The sequence below is a fragment of the Ctenopharyngodon idella genome, chromosome 16 (genome assembly GCF_019924925.1).
Source record: "Ctenopharyngodon idella isolate HZGC_01 chromosome 16, HZGC01, whole genome shotgun sequence".
Lineage (NCBI taxonomy): Eukaryota > Metazoa > Chordata > Actinopteri > Cypriniformes > Xenocyprididae > Ctenopharyngodon > Ctenopharyngodon idella.
The window spans coordinates 35,325,001-35,347,488 of NC_067235.1; the positions used below are offsets into that span (position 1 = coordinate 35,325,001).

Genomic DNA, 22,488 nt, shown 5'->3' on the forward strand with positions numbered 1-22,488 from the left:
TAAAGCATGTATTTTTACCTTTGAACGGTGTTTTGTAATGTGTCTGTAATCTAATTCAGGAATATTGTAATTCAATTGCATTTGTGTGTTTTTATCTTCAGAATTCGAGGATATCGAAGTGTCTCACAGTAGTGCACGTGGAAGTGTTATCTGAATAAATATAATTGTTTACTCAGACGATTTTTGGTGTTTCTGCTGGTTTTCTGTGACATTAGATTTTACATCCATGATGTTTGTAGTCTGTTAATTTTAACTGCTGTTTTGCTCTCTCTCTCTCTCTCTCTCTCTCTCTCGAGATCAGATGATCAGTGATCCTGAAGCTCCTGCTGATCCTGGTAAGATTTTCTTCCGTCTCTGTCAGTCTGAGCTGCGAATCATTCTCACCTGTCGGGTCTGTCAGTGGTCTGGTCAGGGCTGGACATTCGCTAGATTAACACGCCAGTCGAGACTCTTCAGATCAGGCTGTTGTGCTTCATCTGTGCTCGTCCTGCACCGCTGGCCACAGCTGCCCTTCTGTCTCAGTATCTCTTATATAACAGTGTTTCACTGCTCTACACAACACTGCACAATTCACCTCGATCATGACTTAATTCGGGTCATCCAGCCTCTTTTATCAGCTTCAGTCTCTCAGGTGTGTTAGACAGGTGAGGTGTGCAGTGATGTGGATCTAGATGAGCAGGAGCTTTACTGGATTTACTATGGTAAAGCTGAAATAAAATCACTTTCTTTCAGCAGGTCATCAGGAGCTCATCTGAGCATTAACGACAGGTCGAATGAGCTGAAGATCTGAGCGACGTTCAGAACATCAGTGGAGATGCTTCGGGAAGTTTTAATGCACTTCTACATGTTTCTTTACTTTACTATAAATATGTAAAATCATACACAAAATTATGCAGTACAATATATTGTGAAGAATGTCATTCAGACGAGGATGAAGGAATGTTGTGTCACGAGTTCACGCTGAATCTCCAACACTTCAATCCTCTTCATGACCGTTTCTAGTGTTCTGTTAAGAAAGTTAATTTTTGACATTAAATATTCACTTAATATTCACTAATAATGATCTGACTGCACTGACACGATCAAACTGAACAGAACTTGATCTAAATAATGGCTCTGTTATCTTCTGTAGAGCTGCTTTACTGCAGAATCTGAATTTGTCTCATATTTGATGAAGTTTGATTCTGTTATATTCCTGTTTATTACTGTGAAACAATCTGTACTGTATAAAGCGCTGTAGAAATAAAGCTGACTTGACTTAAAATACACAGATTGCAGATTTAATTTATAAATTTGTTTAATATATTTAACTTATTTCAGTGTGAATTATTTGAAGTGTTTAGTTTTGTAAGTGCTATTCAACCTTTTGACCACCAGATGGCCACAAAGCAAAAACAAAAGTGAAAAGTAAATATGCTGCTGTTTATTAGTGGCTCTTAATTCAACATCACGTCTCTCAACAACTCTTTCTGTCATCAGCTGATGACGGAGATACTGTATATAAATTGTGCAGTGCATTATGGGTAAGTGGAGCAAATTGTACCAGTCCTAATGCACAAGTTTTATTGTCATTATTCTGTTTATTTTGTACTTTTATAATACAAGATGTTTTCAGTTTTGTAGCTGTGACCAAATACCTTTTGTTTTTAAAAAAAAAAGACCTATGCAAGAGTGCATTCTGTTCACTGCTTAGTGCTTACTACACTATAGGAGGCTGTACCGTTACACCCCTAATATCTAGGGTATGATTTCACCCCAAAATTCAACATATTGACAACATCATTGGCAGCAACCAAACAGAGTACCCTAGCAACCGTTTAGCAAGACCTATATCTCTGCATCAGAACATCGTAGAGAAATGGGAGTTGGCTCTTTTGACTCATGCTAGCAAACTGGACTTCCAACATACTCCACACGGCTCCGGGGGGTTAATAAAGGCCTTCTGAAGTGAAGCGATGTGTTTGTGTAAAAATAGTTATGAAGTAAAATATCTAGCTTCCGCCAGACTGCCTTCTGTATTCAACTTACAAAGAAAGTGTAAACTGGCGTCACGTAGCGTAAGATTTGAGAACTGCAAGAGTTTTACACTTTCTTTGTGAGTTGAATACGGAAGGCAGTCTGGCGGAAGCTAGAGATTTTACTTCATAACTTGTTAAATATGAATTTTTTTTACACAAACGCATCGCTTCACTTCAGAAGGCCTTCATTAACCCCCCGGAGTCGTGTGGAGTACGTTTATGATGGATGGATGTGGATGGAGACACTTTCTTCAGCTCATACTCATTGATCCTGTTCACTGCCATTATAAAGCTCGGATGCGTCAGGATATTTATTAATATTTCTCCAATTGTGTTCATCAGAAAGAAGAAAGTCATATACACCTAGGATGGCTTGAGGGTGAGTAAAGCTTGGACTAATTTTCATTTCAAAGTGAACTAATCCTTTAGTTCTGTGGTCACTGTGACTCTGAATACAGTGTAAAACTGCTTGGTCCTGTTCTTCCAAAGCTAAACTCATCACAGATCACAGATTCTTCTTCTGTTGCTTTAGATGACAGACCACTGAACTGCAGATGAGATCCAGTCTTCAAGCCCAAATAGACCCCTCAAATAAAGCTAATAATGATCTTTTTCCATGTGTTCAGGGACTAAACTGACTTCTAAAGGTCAGTCACAGCGGCTGCTTCTGCGATTTATGCGAGATGTTGAAAGCAGCGCTGCCAGACCTCGTATATCCCTGAACTGAAGGGGATAATGACTGCAGCAGTTTCAATCCTCAGGTTACTTCCTACAGTAAAATGATTTTTCTTATGTGGAATTGAGTTCATATTCTAATCGCAGCTGCTGTAAAACCTCTCGGGTGTTTTCAGCGCTCGGGCGATGATACAGGGCATGTTTGTTTACGGTCAGTTGAATCTTAAATGGTGGTCTGGAGATGAAAAACAAAGCCAAGCTTCACAGAAGCATCTAGAAGTGCTCTATTGAAAATGTGAAGTTCAAATTCTCAAAGCTAATCTTTTATATTGATATTGTTCTCAGTAGATGCCCTCTCAGACTCAGACAATTTCAGAGTTAATTAATAGTTTTATTATCAATAAATGTTGAAGAATGGTTCTTAATGCATGATCTCAATAACTTTTTCAAATTAAAAAACAAGGTTGCTTTCTTCAAACTGGTAGAGACTGCTGTAACGGGCGGGACGACAGAAGGCAGAACGAAACAATAACCAGTAACAGGAGGAGTAAACAGGCAACCATTACACACACAAAACAACTGACAGAGAACAAGGGAAACACTAGGGGTAATGAGACTAACAACACACCTGGGAACAACTAATGAGTAAGAAAACTACAAGGGGACTACAAAACAAGGCACAGGAAATGGGAACCCAACTTCAACATAAGAGTCCTGGGACAAACATATCAATACTCTCTCAACTCACTGCATGTGAGAAACCTGAAAAACAATTACTTGACAGGCCCATTTTACAGGTTTTGATGTATGTAGAAAGCTAAATAAAAGTCCTGGAGGTCAAGTTTATTAGGAAATGATAAAATGCGTCATAAAGTAATAAATCGGTAAAAACATGTAACAGAACATTTCCTAAAAATGCATTCAGATACGTTCATACATGTCTACAGTTCTCTGGGGTTGCATGTATAATTGTTACTTTGACTTTTAGCTACGTGTCGTTCAATATACAGGTGCATCTCAATAAATTAGAATGTCATGGAAAGTTAATTTATTTCAGTAATTCAATTTAAATTGTGGAACTTGTGTATTAAATAAATTCAATGCACACAGACTGAAGTACTTTAAGTCTTTGGTTCTTTTAATTGTGATGATTTTGGCTCACATTTAACAAAATCCCACCAATTCACTATCTCAATAAATTAGAATACTTCATAAGATCAATAAAAAAAGGATATTTTAAACAGAAATGTCAGGCTTCTGAAAAGTATGTTCATTTCTATGCACTCAATACTTAGTTGGGGCTCCTTCTGCATGAATTACTGCATCAATGCGGCGTGGCATGGAGGCGATCAGCCTGTGGCACTGCTCAGGTGTAATGAAGCCCAGGTTGCTTTGATAGCGGCCTTCAGCTCATCTGCATTGTTGGGTCTGGTGTCTCTCATCTTCAGGTCAGGCGAGTTTGATGGCCAATCAAGCACAGTAACACCATGGTCATTGAACCAGCTTTTGGTACCATCTCCATAAAGCTTGTCAGCAGAAGTGTCAAGCATGAAGTGCTCTAAAATGTCCTGGTAGATGGCTGCGTTGACTGTGGACTTCAGAAAACACAGTGGACCAACACCAGCAGATGACATGGCAGCCCATGGCAACAGTCCAGTTCTTCTTCTCCTTAGCCCAGGTAAGACGCTTCTGACGTTGTCTTTGGTTCAGAAGTGGTTTGGTACGTGGAGTATGACAGTTGTAGCTCATTTCCTGAAGACGTCTGTGTGTGGTGGCTCTTGATGCACTGACTCCAGCTTCAGTCCACTCCTTTTGAAGCTCTCCTGAGTTCTTAAATCGGCTTCGCCTGACAATCTTCTCAAGCCTGCGGTCATTCCTTTCACTTGTACACCTTTTCCTACCACACTTTTTCCTTCCAGTCAACTTTCCATGAATATGGTTTGGCACAGCACTCTGTGAACAGCCAGCTCTTTCAGCAGTGACCCTCTGTGGCTTACCCTCATTGTAGAGGGTCTTGATGATCGTCTTCTGGACAACTGTCAAGTCAGCAGACTTCCCCATGACTGCTGTTGGGATTACTGACCAGCAAGCTGCAATCATCCAAATGAAAACAAAAAAGTCTGGAAATATTTTACTTTATGTCTAACAAATCTAGAATATATTTGTTTTACTTTTTGAATTAAATTACAGAAAAAAAAGAAAGAAAAAAAAACCTTTTTCATGATATTCTAATTTATTGAGATGGACCTGTATAATAGTTAATTATTTAATTAATATAGCCTAAAATCTTACATCCTAAAACTCAGACATGAAGAAGAAATGTGGCAAAACTACACTTAAATACGCCAGTACTTGTACTTAGTTGTTATTATACACCTCTGCTTAATGGCCACAATAAATGAATCCGTTTGTCCTTAAAAGTATGTACTGTATTTAGTGTTAGACTAGCTCAAGCTCTCTAAAGGTGAAATCGTTCTTCTGCGCATGCGCAAACAAGAATGACATTCTTTCGGAAGGCAAGAACTCCGATTGTTTCTCTTCGGGCATAGAGGATTATTTACGGATATATGGAGACTTTTAAAAGAAAGACACACCTGGAGAATGAAGTAGAGGAGTTTGTACGTATAATAAGACATAATATAATTGTATAGAAGAACAAATAAATAGAGTTTGTGCGGCACTGGATGAGCTGAAGGTAGGACGAGCTGCGTGTTTTTCTTTGAACAAAAAATGCTTTTTCTTCAGAGCTGTTTACGATCGTTTAAAGAAAGCAAAACACGATTTTCAAAACGAAAACCTACACAATATGACATTTAAGGCACGTGATGAATGTTAAAAACAAACAAACTGTTGACCAACTGTTTCTAATCTCTCCATGAACGAACGTCTCATTTCACATCTTATCATGTAAGAGTTTCTCGGAAAGTAATCAGTTTTATATAATAGTTTCAGGCGTTTAGTATCTCTGTTCATACTCGTCCTCATGTGTTAATGTAGAGATTGTGTTTTGCAGATTTGATTCCCGCTGATGACACGCAGATCATCTGGACTCGAGTGAATCATATGGAGTCGACTCCGGCGGCTGCCATGCGGATCCTGCTGTGGTTCAGCATCGCTTTCTTCCTGCTGGACTCCTGCACGAGCCACACTTTGTTCACGTGTGAGCCTGTGCACGTGCAGTGGTGTCATGGCATGCCCTATAACACCACATTCTTCCCCAACATGCTCGAGCACTATGACCAGGACATCGCTGCAGAAAAGATGAAGGTAAAGTTTGGTGAAGCTCATCTTTAAAGGGTTAGTTCACCCAAAAATAAAAATGCTGTCATTAATTACTCACCCTCATGTTGTTCCACACCCGTAAGACCTTCGTTCATCTTCAGAACACAAATTAAGATATTTTTGATGAAATACGATGGCCCAGTGCAGCCTCATTAACACTTTCGGATGCCCAGAAAGCTACTAAAAACATAATTAGGATTTTCGGATTTTCGTTTGGTTTTTTCAGTTCGGATTTTATCAAAAATATCTTAATTCATGAAGGTCTTACAGGTGTAGAACGACATGAGGGTAAGTAAATAATGACAGAAATTTCATTTTTGGGTGAACTAACCCTTTAATTACTGCAGCAGGTTTATTAGGCTGCTGTCACTTTAAGAGTTTAAGATGTAATGTTACACGTGCGTTTTGTTTCTCAACTGTTTACGTTCATTTAAGACATAACCGACTGTGTTTATGAGGCATTTTGTCATTTTTGTGTGTAGGTTATTTGACCGTTTAGGCACATATCCGAAGCCCACAGTATACTTTGCTTATGCGCATTTGGCCCCGTCTCGGAACATGCAAAGGAGGCCACCTAGGGAACATCTTTCGCAGCTTAATGCACTTTAATAACACTGTTATTAATATCAAGCACATCCAGCAGTTTAGCATTTCACATCTTTCACTTATTCGTTGATTTGATGTCAAGTTTGGCTTAGAGAGGAACGAAACTGCAGCGCTGTGAAGGAAAGGAAGGTGCGCTGGACGGAATGCGGCACAATAATCGTTTTACGTCGATTATCTTGTTTTCATAATCATTGGAAGCTGAAATAAAAAAATCAATTATGATTAATCGCACAGCCCTAGCTGTTTACAAATGTTCGTTGGAAACACCGACTCGTTGAACTGCTGATAACGACAGAACTTGCGATTAGATGTCCAGACATAGTTGTGTAACGATGTTTTCGTTAAACACACCTCAGTTCAGCTAAAAGATGGTCTCTCTTTCTAGTGAACAGACTTTAATCAGTAAATGTCTTTAATGTCTGTGCCTTCCAGAACACATTCCTGTGCTTCCTCACTGGGATTGATTTCACTGTAGTGCGACTGCTTTTGTAGTTGTATCAAATAAAAGGCTCTGCCTAACAGGAAAAACGCCCTCAGCCCTGTGGGTACAGCCTTTGATTTAAACAAGAGAGCAGGAAGGAAGGAAACTGGAGGGGAGAGCACTCACACACACACACACACACACTCACACACACACACACACACACACACACACACTCTCACACACACACACACACACTCTCACACACACACACACACACTCTCACAAAAAGTGAGTAAATGAACATGAAATATTGATTTAGGTGTAAATGAATTTATGTTAGAGGAAAAAAGTGTGTAATGGCGTGAAATACATGAAACTAGCACAGCTATGTAGAAATACTCTTTTCTTCGTCTGCGTAGCACTTCATGCCGCTGGCCAAGCTGCGCTGCTCTCCTGACGTGCATCTGTTCCTGTGCCAGGCCTTCGTTCCCGAGTGCCGGGATCACACGCGTGTGCTGCGTCCGTGCAGAGAGCTGTGTGAGCGCGTGCGGTCCGACTGCAGCAGAGACATGCTCACCTTCGGCATCAGCTGGCCGTCAGAGCTGCGCTGCGACCGGTGAGACCTTCATCTGTTCATCTGTGCACGTGTTCCCATGGTGAATAGGGCGACTACTAGTTGATCATGAAAATGGAACAACAAATTATCATTATGGGTTAGTTGGGTCTGGTGGCTGTGAGTCTGTGAACTTCACCTTTGAAAACTGAAAAAACACAGATTTGATCAGAAAAAACAGCGTAAAAAAACTGATCGCAGAGTGACCTCTTGACTGGATTCAAGCAGCGTTTCTCATATAAAATTATTATTAATGTGATTGTATTCAGATTGTTTGGCTTCCTAAAAACACCCGTGAATGTGATGTATACTGAGACACTATCACAACTAAAACCAAATTTGAGTCCACTTTAAAGTCAATGCAAGGACTTTTTACTCTCTGCAGTTGGGTAACTGAAAAGAGTTGGAGCTCTTGAACTCCAGATTAATGCATTTCACTTTAAAATGTACAACGTTTTCATCTGCTAGAGGGACTGAGGTAGTCTCCATAGTCTTGTGGGAAACACCGCCAACGAACACAAACTTAAAAGCTGCGGGAAAGGAGAGCAGATGGTATATTTTCACATTTTGAATTGATTAATTAAACAGAAGGCCTATAGAGTGACATCATAAGCTGTTCGTTGCAATGCAAATTCTAGTGTGAGTGTAACAGTACTGGGATTATACAATAAAATGTCAGTTACATCTACAGGATCAGTCAGTCAGTCACATTTGTTTATAAAGCAGATTTTAAAACAACAGCTGTTGAGCAAAGTGTTGTACAATGTAAAAAGACACAACACTTTAGACAGATTCAACACTTACTGAATGACTGATGCTTTACAACCCTAACCATTTGCTTTATTTTAATTCTGTAAGCTGCTTATTTAACCCTCTGGCGCTCTTCGTGTGTCGGTCAAAAATTACAGATTTTTTTATTTCAATGAAATTAATGTACTGTATTTTAGTTTGATGATGTTTTTTATTTCATATTTTGTATGTTTAGGGGATTTTATGGTACTAAATTATATTTATGCTGTAGTTATAATCCATTTATTCACTTTTTGAGCATAGACCTGAAAATGAAATTTCCAACTTAAACTGTCATAAATTTTAAATGCTTTAGAGCACAGAAGTTTGATCTCTTTTCAAAGACGACACTTGGCAAATTATTGCTGAAGTGATAAATTTACAGAATTTTACGTTTATTGTTTTGAAAAATGCACAAAAATACTATTTTCAAAAACATTTTACCCATTTTACTCTAAAACTGCAAGCAAATCAAAGCCATAAATCTAAACAAGTTGTGTTCCAAATTTGAGCTTGATATCTCAAAAAATTAGCTTTCAGTAAGATTTTGTTTGGTTGCAGTACCAAAAGTTTCCACTAGATGAAATTCGTCTCCTGTTCATTTCCAATGCAGTAATTTTTGACAGTTAGAGCACAAGCGTGCCAAAACTTTTATCAAGTTTCATACCATTCCGATGAAGTAAAAAATTCTAAAAAAACAAAACATTTCCAGTCAAAAATGACCAAAGAGCACCAGAGGGTCTTTTGCTGTGGACAAACATTTATATTTCATTTTCGCACTGTGTGTCATGCGTTTGTTTTTTCCACCTAAACATGTTGTATACAAAGCAGTAATTGACTTTTACTCATCCCGAGTGTTTAGAGCTGTAAATGATAGTTTGGCTTGTTTTTTTGTCTTATAGATTGGAATCATGCCGCTTTTCTCCTGACGGTTCTGTTGTTTCAGCCGTAGAAGAAGTGAACATGTCCGGAAGCACTCTGCCGTCCGGTCGGGATCTGGGATTCTGGTGCCCCCTTCAGCTGAAGACTCGCCCCGGCTCTTTCCTCGGGGCTCAAGATTGCGCGCCGCCCTGCGACAACATGTACCTGAAACCACATGAAGTGCGCTTCGCTAAGACCTTCATCGGCGTGTGCTCCATTGTGTGCTTATGTGCGACTCTGTTCACATTTTTAACCTTCCTCATTGATGTCGAGCGATTTCGCTACCCCGAGCGGCCGATCATCTTCTACTCTGTCTGCTACAGTTTTGTCTCTCTTGTCTATTTTGTTGGTTTTCTGTTGGATAACGCAGCCGCTTGCAACGAGCCGAGTGTGCCGGGCCGTGTGTCGACGGTCGTACTGGGAGGCCAGAGCCGCAGCTGCTCGCTGCTCTTCATGCTGCTCTACTTCTCCTCCACTGCGGGAATGGTGTGGTGGGTCATTCTGACCATCACCTGGTTTCTGGCTGCAGGGCCAAAGTGGAGCTGTGAAGCCATAGAGAAGAAGGCCGTGTGGTTCCACGCGGTGGCCTGGGGTCTCCCCGCGGCGCTGACCGTCGTGCTGCTGGCGCTCAATAAGGTGGAGGGAGACGGCATCAGCGGCGTGTGCTTCGTCGGCCTGTACGATCTGGCAGCACTGCGCTGGTTTGTCGTGGCTCCGCTGGCCATCGGGGTGCTGGTCGGCCTGTCGCTGCTGCTCGCTGGTATCGTGTCTCTGAACCACGTGCGTCAGGTGATCCAGCATGACGAACGGAACCAGGAGAAGCTGAAGAAGTTCATGATCCGCATCGGCGTGTTCAGCGGCCTCTACCTGCTGCCTCTGCTGGTGCTGCTCGGCTGCTACCTGTACGAACAAGCCCAGCGCCACGCCTGGGAGAACAGCTGGATCCACGAGCACTGTCAGGAGTACAGCATCCCCTGCTCCAGCCGCGTGAGACATCCAGTCCTGTGCTGTGAGATTACCAAAGTGTTTAGTTTCTGACTGACTGACTGTTCTTTGGTTTGTTGTAGAGTATTGATGCGGAGCGGCCTGAACTCTCCCTGTTTCTCATCAAGTACCTGATGACGCTGGTTGTGGGAATACCAGCTGTGTTCTGGGTCAGCAGTAAGAAAACCTGCTCGGAGTGGGCGTCATTCTTCAAGAGAACGCGCAAAAAAGAGTGAGGCCACTTTCTCTAACCCTAACTCAACTGTTTATGGCTTTATAGATTATTCTTTTTGTCATGTTTTCCACTTCAGTTTCACCCTGATCTGTCCAATGCAATATAATTTTTAAAAAAAACTTGGCAAGTTAACATGGCAAGTTGATATGGACACATTTGTCTTCACAGTCAGGTTTAAAGGGGTGGTTGATTATGATTTGACTTTTTTAACTTTCGTTAGTGTGTAATGTTGCTGTTTGAGCATAAACAACATCTGCAAAGTTACGACGCTCAAAGTTCAATGCAAAGGGAGATATTTTCTTTTACAGAATTCTCTGTTTAAGGACTACAACAAACGGCTTGGTGACATCACTTACCCTAAAATTTACATAAACCCCGCCCCCGAGAATACACAACAAAGGGGGCGGGGCCATGTTGGGCTGCTTTAGAGAAGAGGAAGAGTTGTTGTAGTAGAGTGTTGTTGACATGCCGTCATTTTACGCCAGACTGCCTCACAAACGAGGGTCAATTCAACACAAAAGATTAACATGACGGCACATGCTAGTGGATGAGTTGAATCAACTCCACAGCAACTACATAAATTTATCCACTAATCTTTACAGAAATGTCTAAAAGTTGTAACTTCTTCCTGAGTCTCTCCATCAGTGTCGACTCCGGTTTGAACAATGTAAGGCTGAACACCGTTACTGACAATCCTCATTTTGGCTGCGTGAGATTCTCCAGCTTTGTTGTTGTTGAGCTGTTAAAGCTCCGCCCTCTTCTGGAAAGGGGGCGGGAGCAGCAGCTCATTTGCATTTAAAGGGACACACACAAAAACGGCGTGTTTTTGCTCACACCCAAATAGGGGCAAATTTAACAAGCTATAATAAATGATCTGTGGGGTATTTTGAGCTGAAACTTCACAGCCACATTCTGGAGACACCAGAGACTAACATTACATCTTGTAAAAGGGGCATTATAGGTCTTATCACTTTAATGTTGAGGAAGCAAATGTTTTGCATGTCTACCTGTATAAAAACAGAATCTATGTGATTTTTGTAGTGCTGTCAAAATTAACATGTTAACGGAAGCAGTTAATTTTTTCAGTTCAACACGTTAAAAATATTGAATGCAATTAACGCAGCATCCATTTTTTCCCGTCATAATTTGGCCAGCATTACATTATACAGTCAAACCAAAAATTATTCAGACATTTTTGATATATTTTTACTAGTGGGTTCAGGACACTATAGTTCATTTCTGTAAGTGAGGATAGCAAAATAAAGTAAACTGTGACATATTATACCCAAAAATTATTCATACAGTGGACTACCAGTAATATTGATAAAAATTTGTAACCAAAAATTATTCAGACACTTTGACCTGACCATGTTTTGTTTAAGTGTTATCTGACATAATTAAGATTCATTTTTTCTGACACAGTTTAACTCTGAGATCTTGTCATATTTTATGAACATTTTTTTTTAAACTATAGTGAATAAACTGTATTAATAAATGAAATGTTCAAGGTGTCTGAATACATTTTTGGTTTGCTTTTATACCATTCAAGACAAACGAGAACGCGCTGTCTGTGAATGTCATGTCATGTGACACACACACACGACTCGTGTGCACAGAAAGTCGTGCGCCAGTATCGAGTTCTCTTTCGTGCTTAAACAAATAACACCAAATTATGCCAAAATGCCCATTTTGTGGAGTATCCTCATAAGAGCAGTCTTAAATGAGTTAAATAATGTATAAATGAACATAAATAGTTGTGAGTAAATGAGATGCACGTCAGATCCGCATCATGTTCGGCAGCGGCAGCTCTTAAAGTGACAGCAGCCTAATAAACCAGTTGACAACCTGTGACGTCTGTCATTAATGTTCATCAAAGAACAAAGATAACAGAGAAAATTGTAGCTTTAATAAGGATTAATCTATTTTTAATTTATAATTAATGCAGTGAAGAATGTAAAGTGTTTAATAACTTTATTCAAATTCTGTATATTTATATATTTATATTTTATTTATTTATATTTACCTATTAGACAGCACAGGTAAAAATTACATTTAATTTAAGTAAACTTAAAACAATCTTCACATAAACCCATTATAATAAAAGTTGAGCCTAATAAATGTTGAAATCGAGAGCTTTCAGTTATACTGTAATGTTGAATGTCTATAATTAGTGTTTTAAAAAATGTATTTCATAGAGACATCAGTAGCTGTAATGACGGGTCAACGGAGTGAGAATCCATCTGCAGCTTTATTGAAGTTTATTGAAGTTATTGAAACTTACAACAATGGCAAGGACGAGGCAGTAGCAGAAACAGGGACAGGCAGATATCAGGGCAGGCAGCAAACATACAAAATCCAGGAACAGGCAAGGGTCAAGGCAGGCAGCAGAGAATGAGGTACGAGAAACAGTCCAAGTCAAACACAGGTATAACAATCCACAATGAAAAACGCTCAGAAATGATCACCGGGGCAAATCAAGACTTTGCAACGTGTGTGTGCATGTGAGCTGCTTAAAGGGTTAGTTCACCTAAAAATGAAAATTATATCATTAATTACTCACCCTCTTGTCGTTCCACACCCGTAAGACCTTCGTTGATCTTCAGAACACAAATTAAGATATTTTTGATCAAATCCAATGGCTCAGCGAGGCCACTATTGACAGCAGTAACACTCCCTTTTTCAATGCCCAGAAAGCTACTAAAAACATATTTAAAACAGTTCATGTGACTACAGTGTGTCAACCTTAATATTATAAAGTAACGAGAATACTTTTTGTGCGCCAAAAATAACAAAATAGCGACTTCGAAACAAATGATTTGTTAAGCTTCGAAGCTTCATAAAGCAGTCTTTTGAAATCGCCCTTCACTGGATATTGTGGAATAAAGTCACTATTTTGTTATTTTTGGCGCACAAAAAGTATTCTCGTTGCTTTATAATATTAAGGTTGAAACACTGTAGTCACATGACCTGTTTTAAATAAGTTTTTAGTAGCTTTCTGGGCATTGAAAAAGGGAGTGTTATTGCTGTCTATGGAGGCCTCGCTGAGCCATCGGATTTGATCAAAAATATCTTAATTTGTGTTCCGAAGATCAACGTAGGTCTTACGGATGTGGGACGACATGAGGGTGAGTAATTAATGACATAATTTTCATTTTTGGGTGAACTAACCCTTTAAGCAGTGTGTGTGTAATGTGGTGCAGGTGTGTGTGCAATCAGTCCCAGGAATGAGGGCCTATGGGTAATGAAGTTCGAATGCGAAACAGTCCATATTCAGGTGATGGCTCCCTCCGGTGGTGCGAGGAAGGAGGTGCGGGAGCCTCACTTGTAATAGTAGCAGTGATACTGGCCTTCATTCATAAAAAGATGCCATTACAACAAATATTTAAAATATACTTCTTTAAGTTGTTTCTACATTAATTTGGAGTGTAACTGTGACTAAAAAATATTAAAAACCCCAATGTTTTTAATCGTGATTAATTACAGAAAAATTGTGCGATTAATTAGTTAATTTTTTTTAATTGATTGACAGCAGTATTTTTTGGCTGTTTCTGTGCTTCAGCCCCATCAGCGAGAGCAGGCGCGTTCTGCAGGAGTCCTGCGAGTTCTTCCTCAAGCACAACAGCCGCGTGCAGCACAAGTCCAAACACTACAAGTCCTCCTCACACAAGCTCAAGGTCGTGTCCAAGTCCATGGGCACCAGCACAGGCGTTCACACCCCTGTCAGCAGTAACCATGACAACACACCTGTATCCACGGCAATCCGCAACCACTGCGTTCCCAGTCAGAGTGTCTGTGATCCGCCTCGCTCCTCAGAAGGCTTGGGCTCGACGGCTCCCGCTGAGAGACGCAGTAAAGCCGACACTTCCAGTCGGATCAGCAGCCGCGCTGAAAGCTTACACAGGTCAGTATTTTATATTATGATGATTATTTGACAATGGTGCATGCAGTTTACATTCTGATCACATGACACAGCCTTTCCACTGGGAACATCAATTCATTTATTCTAATAACTGATCTGAAGTATTGAAAGGAAAGCAGATGCATCTATTCACTGTTTTGTATGTTACCATCATCTCTATTCAAATCAAGTATTTTACTTGGGTTCAGTTGTTATAATAGTGTATTCGTGGCCATTTGTTTGTTTAACTTTAGCATTATATGCTCAAGGATACCAGAAATTACATTGTTTACATGTGGCAAACTCCTCCCACAGACTCTCCTATTTTTATCCACCTTATTTTAAATGCAAGAATGGTGCGGCCATTTGAACACTGAATGTGTCTGGCTTCCTGTGTCATTCACTGCAAAACACAAAATAGGGATGTGCACAACGACTTATTTCATAAACTTTAAACTGAAATTTTGCAACCGGCTATTCTAAACCTAACCCCGGAGACAGTCTGTATATGCGATCTATTTGAAATAGACTACTTAATCTATGATCAGTCAATACCGCTAAAAACAGATCAGATATGATGTGCTTGCCTTGCATTATGATCATTGTCAAGTCAAGTCACCTTTATTTATATAGCGCTTTTTACAATGCAGATTGTGTCAAAGCAGCTTTACAGTGATAACTGGTAAATAATTTTGGCTCTTAAAGAAAATGGTGTCAATGCAGGCAGATCAAAACACTGTTGAATATCAAATGTCAAGTGTCCCCAACTAAGCAAGCCAAAGGCGACAGCGGCAAGGAACCCAAACTCCAACATCAGGTGGCAAACAGGTGTTAAAATGGAGAAAAAAAAAAACCTTGGGAGAAACCATGGCGAAACCTCTGGTGAACAGTGCTTTGTTACGATTCAGGCAGCTATCATAAGTCCGATGGGATCGCAACATTCAAAGTATTTATTCCAGTTCCATCCAGTTGAGGATCGTATTCATCATGCTGGTATGGACGGTATAACATTGTATATTAAACTTAAGCAACGTTAGCCATTATAGACATATTTATTCAAATCAACTGATTCAGTAGCGCAAGACCAATAAGTTCAATCCTAATAGCCTATTATAAACAGATTTCCTCAAATAAAATCACAATAAAAGTTTGACAACTATACATTATTTAAGCATATTCTCGAAGTGTCAAGTAAGTTTCTTTCTTAATGTTTCTCCTTTAATCCCATATAAAATTTCATACCATATTGTCCCTCATAACCGGTAGTATAACGAGCCTATAAGCAAGCTTAATTGTTAGTTTGACATGATATAGAAGAAAACACTACTAGTTTTGTGCAGGCTTCCGAGTGGACGTTTCTCTGAACCCGCCGCGAGTGAAAACCAACACATGCTAAACCTGAGATAGTCAAGTCAAGTCAAGTCACCTTTATTTATATAGCGCTTTTTACAATGTAGATTGTGTCAAAGCAGCTTTACATTGATAACTGGTACATTGTTTGGCTGCACAGCAGCTCTTAAAGAATAGTGTCAATGCAGGCAGATCAAAGCACTGTTGAATATCAAATGTCAAGTCAAGTGTCCCCAACTAAGCAAGCCAGAGGCGACAGCAGCAAGGAACCCAAACTCCATCAGGTGACATTAGGTGGCAGACAAGTGGCAAATTGGTGTTAAAATGGAGAAAAAAACCTTGGGAGAAACCAGGCTTAGTCGGGGTGCCAGTTCTCCTCTGGCCAACAGTGCTTTGTTACAATTCAGGTTGCTATCATAAGTCCAATAGGATCGCAACATTAAAAGTATTTATTTCAGTTCCATCCAATTGAGGATCGTATTGAGGATCACGCCGGTATGGACGGTTGTTGAGGAACTGTGTCGTGGCTGTCGTGTCGATGAGGCCCTCACAGTGGATGATCTAGTTGACTCAATCTCTGCTGATACGTCAGGGCTGCGTTGTGGTCGTGTCAAGGCGCAGGTCCTCAGGTCTCACCTGGATACGGCCCGGATCCGGTTGACTACGGTGAACCTCGGGATAAACAGAAAGACTAATATTAGCGTAGATGCCATTCTTCTTCTGATGTAACGAGTACATCAGGTGTTATAGGAAGTGTTCCCGGTTCCTGAGTCTAATGTGGTGGAAAAGACAGAGGCAATAGTTTCTGTTGCAACATCGAGGTCTTCTAAGCTGTCTGGTATGCTAAGGTGATGAAAATGATCAGGAAGATTATTTATAAAGCAATCTTTAGTGGTAGAAGTGATGGTTCTACCATATTTATGGCATGGAGGCAGTTTAGCCGCCTTGACTAAATGTAGTATACACGAGACTAGATAATGATCTGAGATGTCGTCACTCTGCTGCAGAATTTCAACAGCATCAATATCGATTCCATGTGACAATATTAGATCTAAAGTATGATTACGACAATGAGTGGGTCCTGACACATGTTGTCTAACACCAATAGAGTTTAGAATATCTGCAAATGCCAATCCTAATGCGTCTTTTTTATTATCTACATGAATATTAAAATCACCAACAACAAGGACTTTATCTGCAGCTAGTACTAACTCTGATAGAAAGTCAGCAAATTCTTTGATAAAGTCTATATGGTGTCCTGGTGGCCTGTATACAGTAGCCAGCACAAATGTCAGCTTACATAATGTTACGTAAAGTACCATAGTTTCGAAGGAATTATATTTGAAAGACTTCTGACTAATACTGTAAATATTACTATAGATTACAGCAGCACCTCCCCCTTTGCCTTTCTGACGGGCATTGTGTCGATAATCATAACCTTGAGGACTAGACTCATTTAAAGTAATGTAATCGTCTGGTTTTAGCCAAGTTTCTGTCAAACACAGCACATCCAGATTATTATCTTTGATAATATCATTAACAATAAGTGATTTTGAAGAAAGGGATCTAATATTTAACAACCCGAGTTTTATCATTTGTTTATCATTATTATCTCTATTTTTTATTTGTTGAACATCAATTAAATTTTTACCATTAAATGGGTTTGGATGTTTTTTGTTTTTACTAATTCGGGGTACAGACACAGTCTCTATTTGAAAATATCTAGGTGTAAGAGTTTCTATGTGTTGGGAGTTATCTGAATTTTCTGACTTCTGTAACGTGAGGCAGCTAGCAGACGGTCGGTTTAGCCAGTCTGTCTGCTTTCTGAACTGGGCCCCAGTTTGTCATGTTTCAGTTCTAAGACTATGTGCCATATTACTAGAGAGAAGAGCAGCACCATCCCGGGAGGGATGAATACCATCTCTTTTTAACAGGTCAGGTCTGCCCCAAAAACTTTTCCAATTGTCTATGAAACCTATATTATTTTGCGGACACCACTTAGACAGCCAGCCATTGAGTGATGATAATCTGCTAACTATCTCATCACTCCGACGAACAGGAAGGGGGCCAGAGCAAATTACTTCTCCTGACATTGTACTTGCGAGTTCACACACCTCTTTAATGTTAATTTTAGTGATCTCCGACTGGCGAAGTCGAACATCATTAGTGCCGACGTGAATAATAATCAGCCAGCACTTTTAAATTTGCTTTGATGTCAGGTGCTCTGGCTCCCGGCAAACATGTGACTATGTGGCTGGTGTCCCTATTTTCATGTTCCGTGTAATAGAATCGCCAATAACTAGGGCACTTTCAGCAGGATTCTCAGTGGGTGTATCACTGAGTGGGGAGAACCTGTTTGATGTTCTTATTGGAACGGAAGAGTGGTGTTTTCCGCGGCTAGGCCGCCTCACCGTTACCCAAGTGCCCTGCTGCGCGGGCTCTACAGCCGGAACCGAACAATGTACAGAGTTCACTAAGCTAGTCGCATCCAAAACAGTATCTGAAGCCCTTGCATTCTTACTATCCTCGATTAAAGTTTGGATGCGTGTCTCTAATTCTGAGATTCTCTCTGTCAGCCTGACTATTTCCCTACATTTATGACATGTAAATCCCTCATCACTGACAGAGAGAGCTATGGTAAACATGTGGCAAATGGAACAGGTAGCAATGCTGGGAGAGGATGACATGACTCACCGTGTTTGTAGACTGATCTGACTTACCACAGCTGTTTGAAGAACGCGTTAAAAAAGGAGCGCGCGAGAGACTGTTAACAAGTTAACAAGCTAGCGCTGCAAATGCAAATGCATTGTAACAGCGACTTAGATTCAAAGATTACAAGCTAGCGACGTCAGATTAGTGTGGTAGGCAATATTACATATATGGTAATAAAAAAAGTAAGCAACAATGAATAAAAGTAAGAGATTCAAAACAAAGCTATACGGAGTTACAGACGCAAACCAATCTGAGCAGCGAGCAGCGAGGCAGACAGCATAAAATGGAATGATTTTGTTTTCTGCTCCAGATGTACAATATTTAAATGAATTTTAAAATGTAACATTAACATGATGGTTATTTAAACATAGCCTTTGTAAAAATATTAAACGTGCAAAAAAAAAGTAAATGATTTCCAAGTCGACTAGCAGCAGCAATAGTCTCGCACATCTCTAGTACAAAACAGCCTGTTATGCTGCTTGATATTGCAAACTGGTATTTATTTTCATGTATATATATTATTATTATATTATATATATTATATATTATTTTCATGTATTGTCGTAATCATAAACACACGGGTTTGTAGCTCAAATAGTTTTACTGTTTACTGCACTTTATTTTTCTGATTCATTAGCCACTATAGGTAAATAACTTGAAGTCTCACACATTCACAGAAAATATCCTAATTCCACGTTGCAGAATATGGTGGATATGGAGGAATTGTTATAAGTGCTTTAACAAAAATACAAGCTTCACATTTCAGAATTTCTTTTGTCCCCTACAGCTTCCAGACAGATAGATGAACTTGCTGAGCCTGCAATATTCCTTGCATTTGTCAGATCTCAATAGATGTTTATTTTTTCCTTCTGCTTTTTAACACCTACTTTAATTGCTTTTTGAAGGTTGACACCCAAAGATGACGGGCTGGAGGCTGGCCAGAGCTCCGCCCACTGCACCAGCAGCCAATGAAAGCTCAGGGTGGGCTCTGAATGGAGGTCAGAGAGAGACTTCTGGCTCCGCCTTTCATTCTCTGTGGTTTTTCATTATTGATGTCCGCAGCACTGGAATCTCTGCTTGAATTCCTGTACCTTCTTGTAAAATCTGAGGGTTATAATGGTCACGCAGCTGATGCTCACTGACAGGATCCGTTTTGACTGACAGTTTTATGATTCTGTTTTTTGCAGCTGCGGGGACAGGATTGCACATTCGTAACACTTCTCTAAGCGATTCATCACTGGAATGGTCTTAACACTGGAATCTATGAACAAAAGCAACAGATTTCATTCAAGAATCACTCTTAAATGAGATTCTAAAGATTTCTACAGAATTTGCACAAGTGCTCTAACTCCACCAAAAAATATCCCAAACTGGAAATACAGCAATAATGTTCACTAATATTAACTTTCTCTGCCTTCAAGTAAAACTTATGAAGATTAGTGTATTTAACATTTCAGTTGTATGTTAGCTTTTCTATCAAATAATCTTTTTCCTTAGCTTTGCTAAATGTATTTTTAATATGTATGATCAATGTAGTGCCTTCTTAATTATGAAGATGAGGCAGAAGTGTGTTCAACAGATCGTACTGCTGTTTAACAACATACCAGTTGTTCAACTAATAAAACATATTTCCCAGACAAAACCAGTAGACCAAAACTCAATAGTTTTGAAAGTTGTTTTTAAAATTATCCAGTACATTTAGCTATACAGTATGTACCATTGTAAAGAGTCTAGCCTCATTTTCATGTTAAATTCAATATGGCGTCTGCCCTGACTAAGGTTTATTGACGTTCATTATTATGCCAGTTGTGCAGGTTTTTTGCACCTTCTACAGTTACAAAAATACTTCAAACGTTCCTCATATACAGTAAATAAAAGGTGCACAACATTGGGTGGACGAAAGAATAGGTCACTTGATAGATTTTGATTATCGTCGTATTAATAATTGCAATTGTGTGACGAAGTACTGCAGTATCTGTCTGGTATATATTTTACTATAATATGGTTATTGTGCATATTGTAGCAATAGTAATGCTGTGCACATAGTATGGATATATTTCATCTAAACAAAATAAAGCCCATAGAAAACCATCAATGCAAAGATTTGTAGCCTGTAGTCTTTATTGCTCACATGATTCCTGATGTGTAAAACTGCACTGTATGTTTACAGGAAAGTAAAGAGTTACAGCCATAATGTTGAACTGAACTGTAGATTGTTTTGAGGACTCGATATACAATGTAATGTTTTCTTTTGCACATGGCAGTTCTGTTGTCACCTCTGAGCCATAAATGTTGCTTTCAAAAATATTATTATGGCAGAAAATACAACAGTTTATATAGTGCTTATACAATAGAGATTTACAGGGATAAACAGGAAAATTATCATCAATGATGTAAACGGCTATAAGAATACTCTGGTGTCATTGTTCAGCTGAAGTCAGTTCAGTGTTGATTCAGTTTGGTTCAACAAATGTTTCATCAATTATGAAACAAGCTCAAAATCATTGTGAGCCAAGTTTATCGTAGATAACATTGATGGCCATGGTTATACAATCATCTTTCGGTAAACGCAGCCCAGCTCAGTTCAGTTTTCATCCAATAGTGTCCATGCAGTCAGATAAGTAATGTTGTTGAATATTAAGTGTTCCCAAATAAGCAAGGCAGAGGTGACAGCGGCAAGAACCCAAACTCCATCAGGTGACAGAATGGAGAATAAAACCTTGGGAGAAACCAGGCTCAGTCTCTCAGTTCTCCTCTGGCCAAGAAACGAACAGTGCATAATTATGATTCAAGCAGCGATTGGGATCAAAACAGTCAAAATATTTAATCCAGTTCTATCCGGTTGAAGATCAGATTCATCTCGCTGGTGTGGAGACGGGTTTGTTCAGGATCTGTGTCAATGAGGCCTTCACAGGGGATGATCTAGTTCTCTGCTGACACTTCAGGGATGCGTTGTGGTCGTGTCTAGCTGCGGGTCCTCCATCTGCTCTGGATACGGCCCAGATCCGGCTGACTTTGGTAAACCTCGGGAAAAGCTAACCCTAACTCTAACTGCAGTAATGTTCAATCAAGGGTTCAGACCATCAGAGACATACCATTGGAAATGTTTGCCTTTGCAGCTTTTTGTCCGTAAACACACAAGATGGCAAAATTCATCCTCTCCACAAACAAGACTTTGACAGGCCTTCTTTTGGTCTTCTTTTTCAGCTGAAACAAAGAGGAATATATGCATGATGAGACAGTGTGTTACAAATCTTGATCTGTGACCATAATGTATGAGAGGAAGGATTTTAAGGAAAGTTAATAAGACATAAAATATGGATACATCCATTAAAGCAAACCAGTTATAACTAAATGTGTTCAACATTACCTGTGAAGGGTTGAACCTCTGAAGGACTTGTTCAGCCTCCCCGGCAGCTTCTTCAAGATCAGCTTTGGGAGTTCAAGTTCAGCTTTCTGACAGAATTAGTCAACATTAGATTCTGAGTTTTAAAAATATGCCATGATGAACAAAAGAAAGAAAGAGAGAGAGATAATGAGAGAGCTTTTGCGAGAGATGGCTTCTTAAAATAGCTGTTGGATTAAAGGTTGTTGTGGGAGAAGAAGATGGAGGAGTATGTGATCTGAAATAACTGCAAAACAGAAAAAATACTGAATTACAATTACATTACAAAAAGGTATTTAATGCATGGCAAGAGTTGTGTTTACTGTGCTTTAACTACAAACAGTACACAGTAAAATCATTTACTGTGGTAAAAGCATAGTAAGTGTTGTGGTACTGTGCTGTAACTACAAATTCCACAGTAAATTTTAGTTACTGAGGTAAAACCACTCTTTTCCATCTAAAATATAAGAATGTCAAACAGTACAGCTTTTAAAAATGACAGAAAGTTTATTACCAGCAGGGCACTGTTGTCAAAATTTTTGTCTGATTGCAGGACATTTTTCGTGCACCTTCCTTGGCTCTGGTCCAGAACACTT

The 22,488-nt window shown here is 39.6% G+C and overlaps 1 protein-coding gene and 1 long non-coding RNA gene across 7 annotated transcripts in view; both read left to right on the forward strand.

Annotated features, from left to right (window-relative positions):
- LOC127497335 (uncharacterized) overlaps nt 1–1,266 on the forward strand; it is a 1,439-nt gene extending 173 nt beyond the window's left edge. Inside the window, exons 1-2 of the long non-coding RNA XR_007925509.1 lie at nt 1–335; nt 733–1,266. The exon at nt 1–335 is cut by the window's left edge and continues 173 nt beyond it. This is a non-coding gene — a long non-coding RNA (uncharacterized LOC127497335). The remainder of the gene's footprint in view (nt 336–732) is intronic.
- Nucleotides 1,267–5,163: 3,897 nt separating this feature from the next.
- On the forward strand, nt 5,164–20,608 carry LOC127497325 (frizzled-6-like). Of its 6 annotated transcripts, none has more exons than XM_051865731.1 (7): nt 5,164–5,311; nt 5,707–5,960; nt 7,425–7,621; nt 9,310–10,315; nt 10,396–10,544; nt 14,107–14,448; nt 19,413–20,608. In XM_051865731.1, the coding sequence occupies exons 2-7, from the start codon at nt 5,757–5,759 to the stop codon at nt 19,477–19,479; spliced, it is 1,965 nt and encodes a 654-aa protein (XP_051721691.1). In that variant the 5' UTR covers nt 5,164–5,311; nt 5,707–5,756; the 3' UTR covers nt 19,480–20,608. The 6 variants fall into 6 exon arrangements, with proteins under 6 accessions (XP_051721691.1, XP_051721694.1, XP_051721695.1 ...); XM_051865734.1 differs by having other exon boundaries at nt 5,175–5,388; nt 19,695–20,608; XM_051865735.1 differs by having other exon boundaries at nt 5,175–5,388; nt 7,485–7,621.
- Nucleotides 20,609–22,488: the final 1,880 nt, after the last annotated feature.

Coding starts and splice junctions, on each gene's coding strand:
- LOC127497325 (XM_051865731.1), top strand. CDS start 5,757: ATGGAGTCGACTCCGGCGGCTGCCATGCGGATCCTGCTGTGGTTCAGC. Junction 10,316..10,395: donor GCATCCCCTGCTCCAGCCGC/GTGAGACATCCA, acceptor GGTTTGTTGTAG/AGTATTGATGCGGAGCGGCC. Junction 10,545..14,106: donor AAGAGAACGCGCAAAAAAGA/GTGAGGCCACTT, acceptor TCTGTGCTTCAG/CCCCATCAGCGAGAGCAGGC.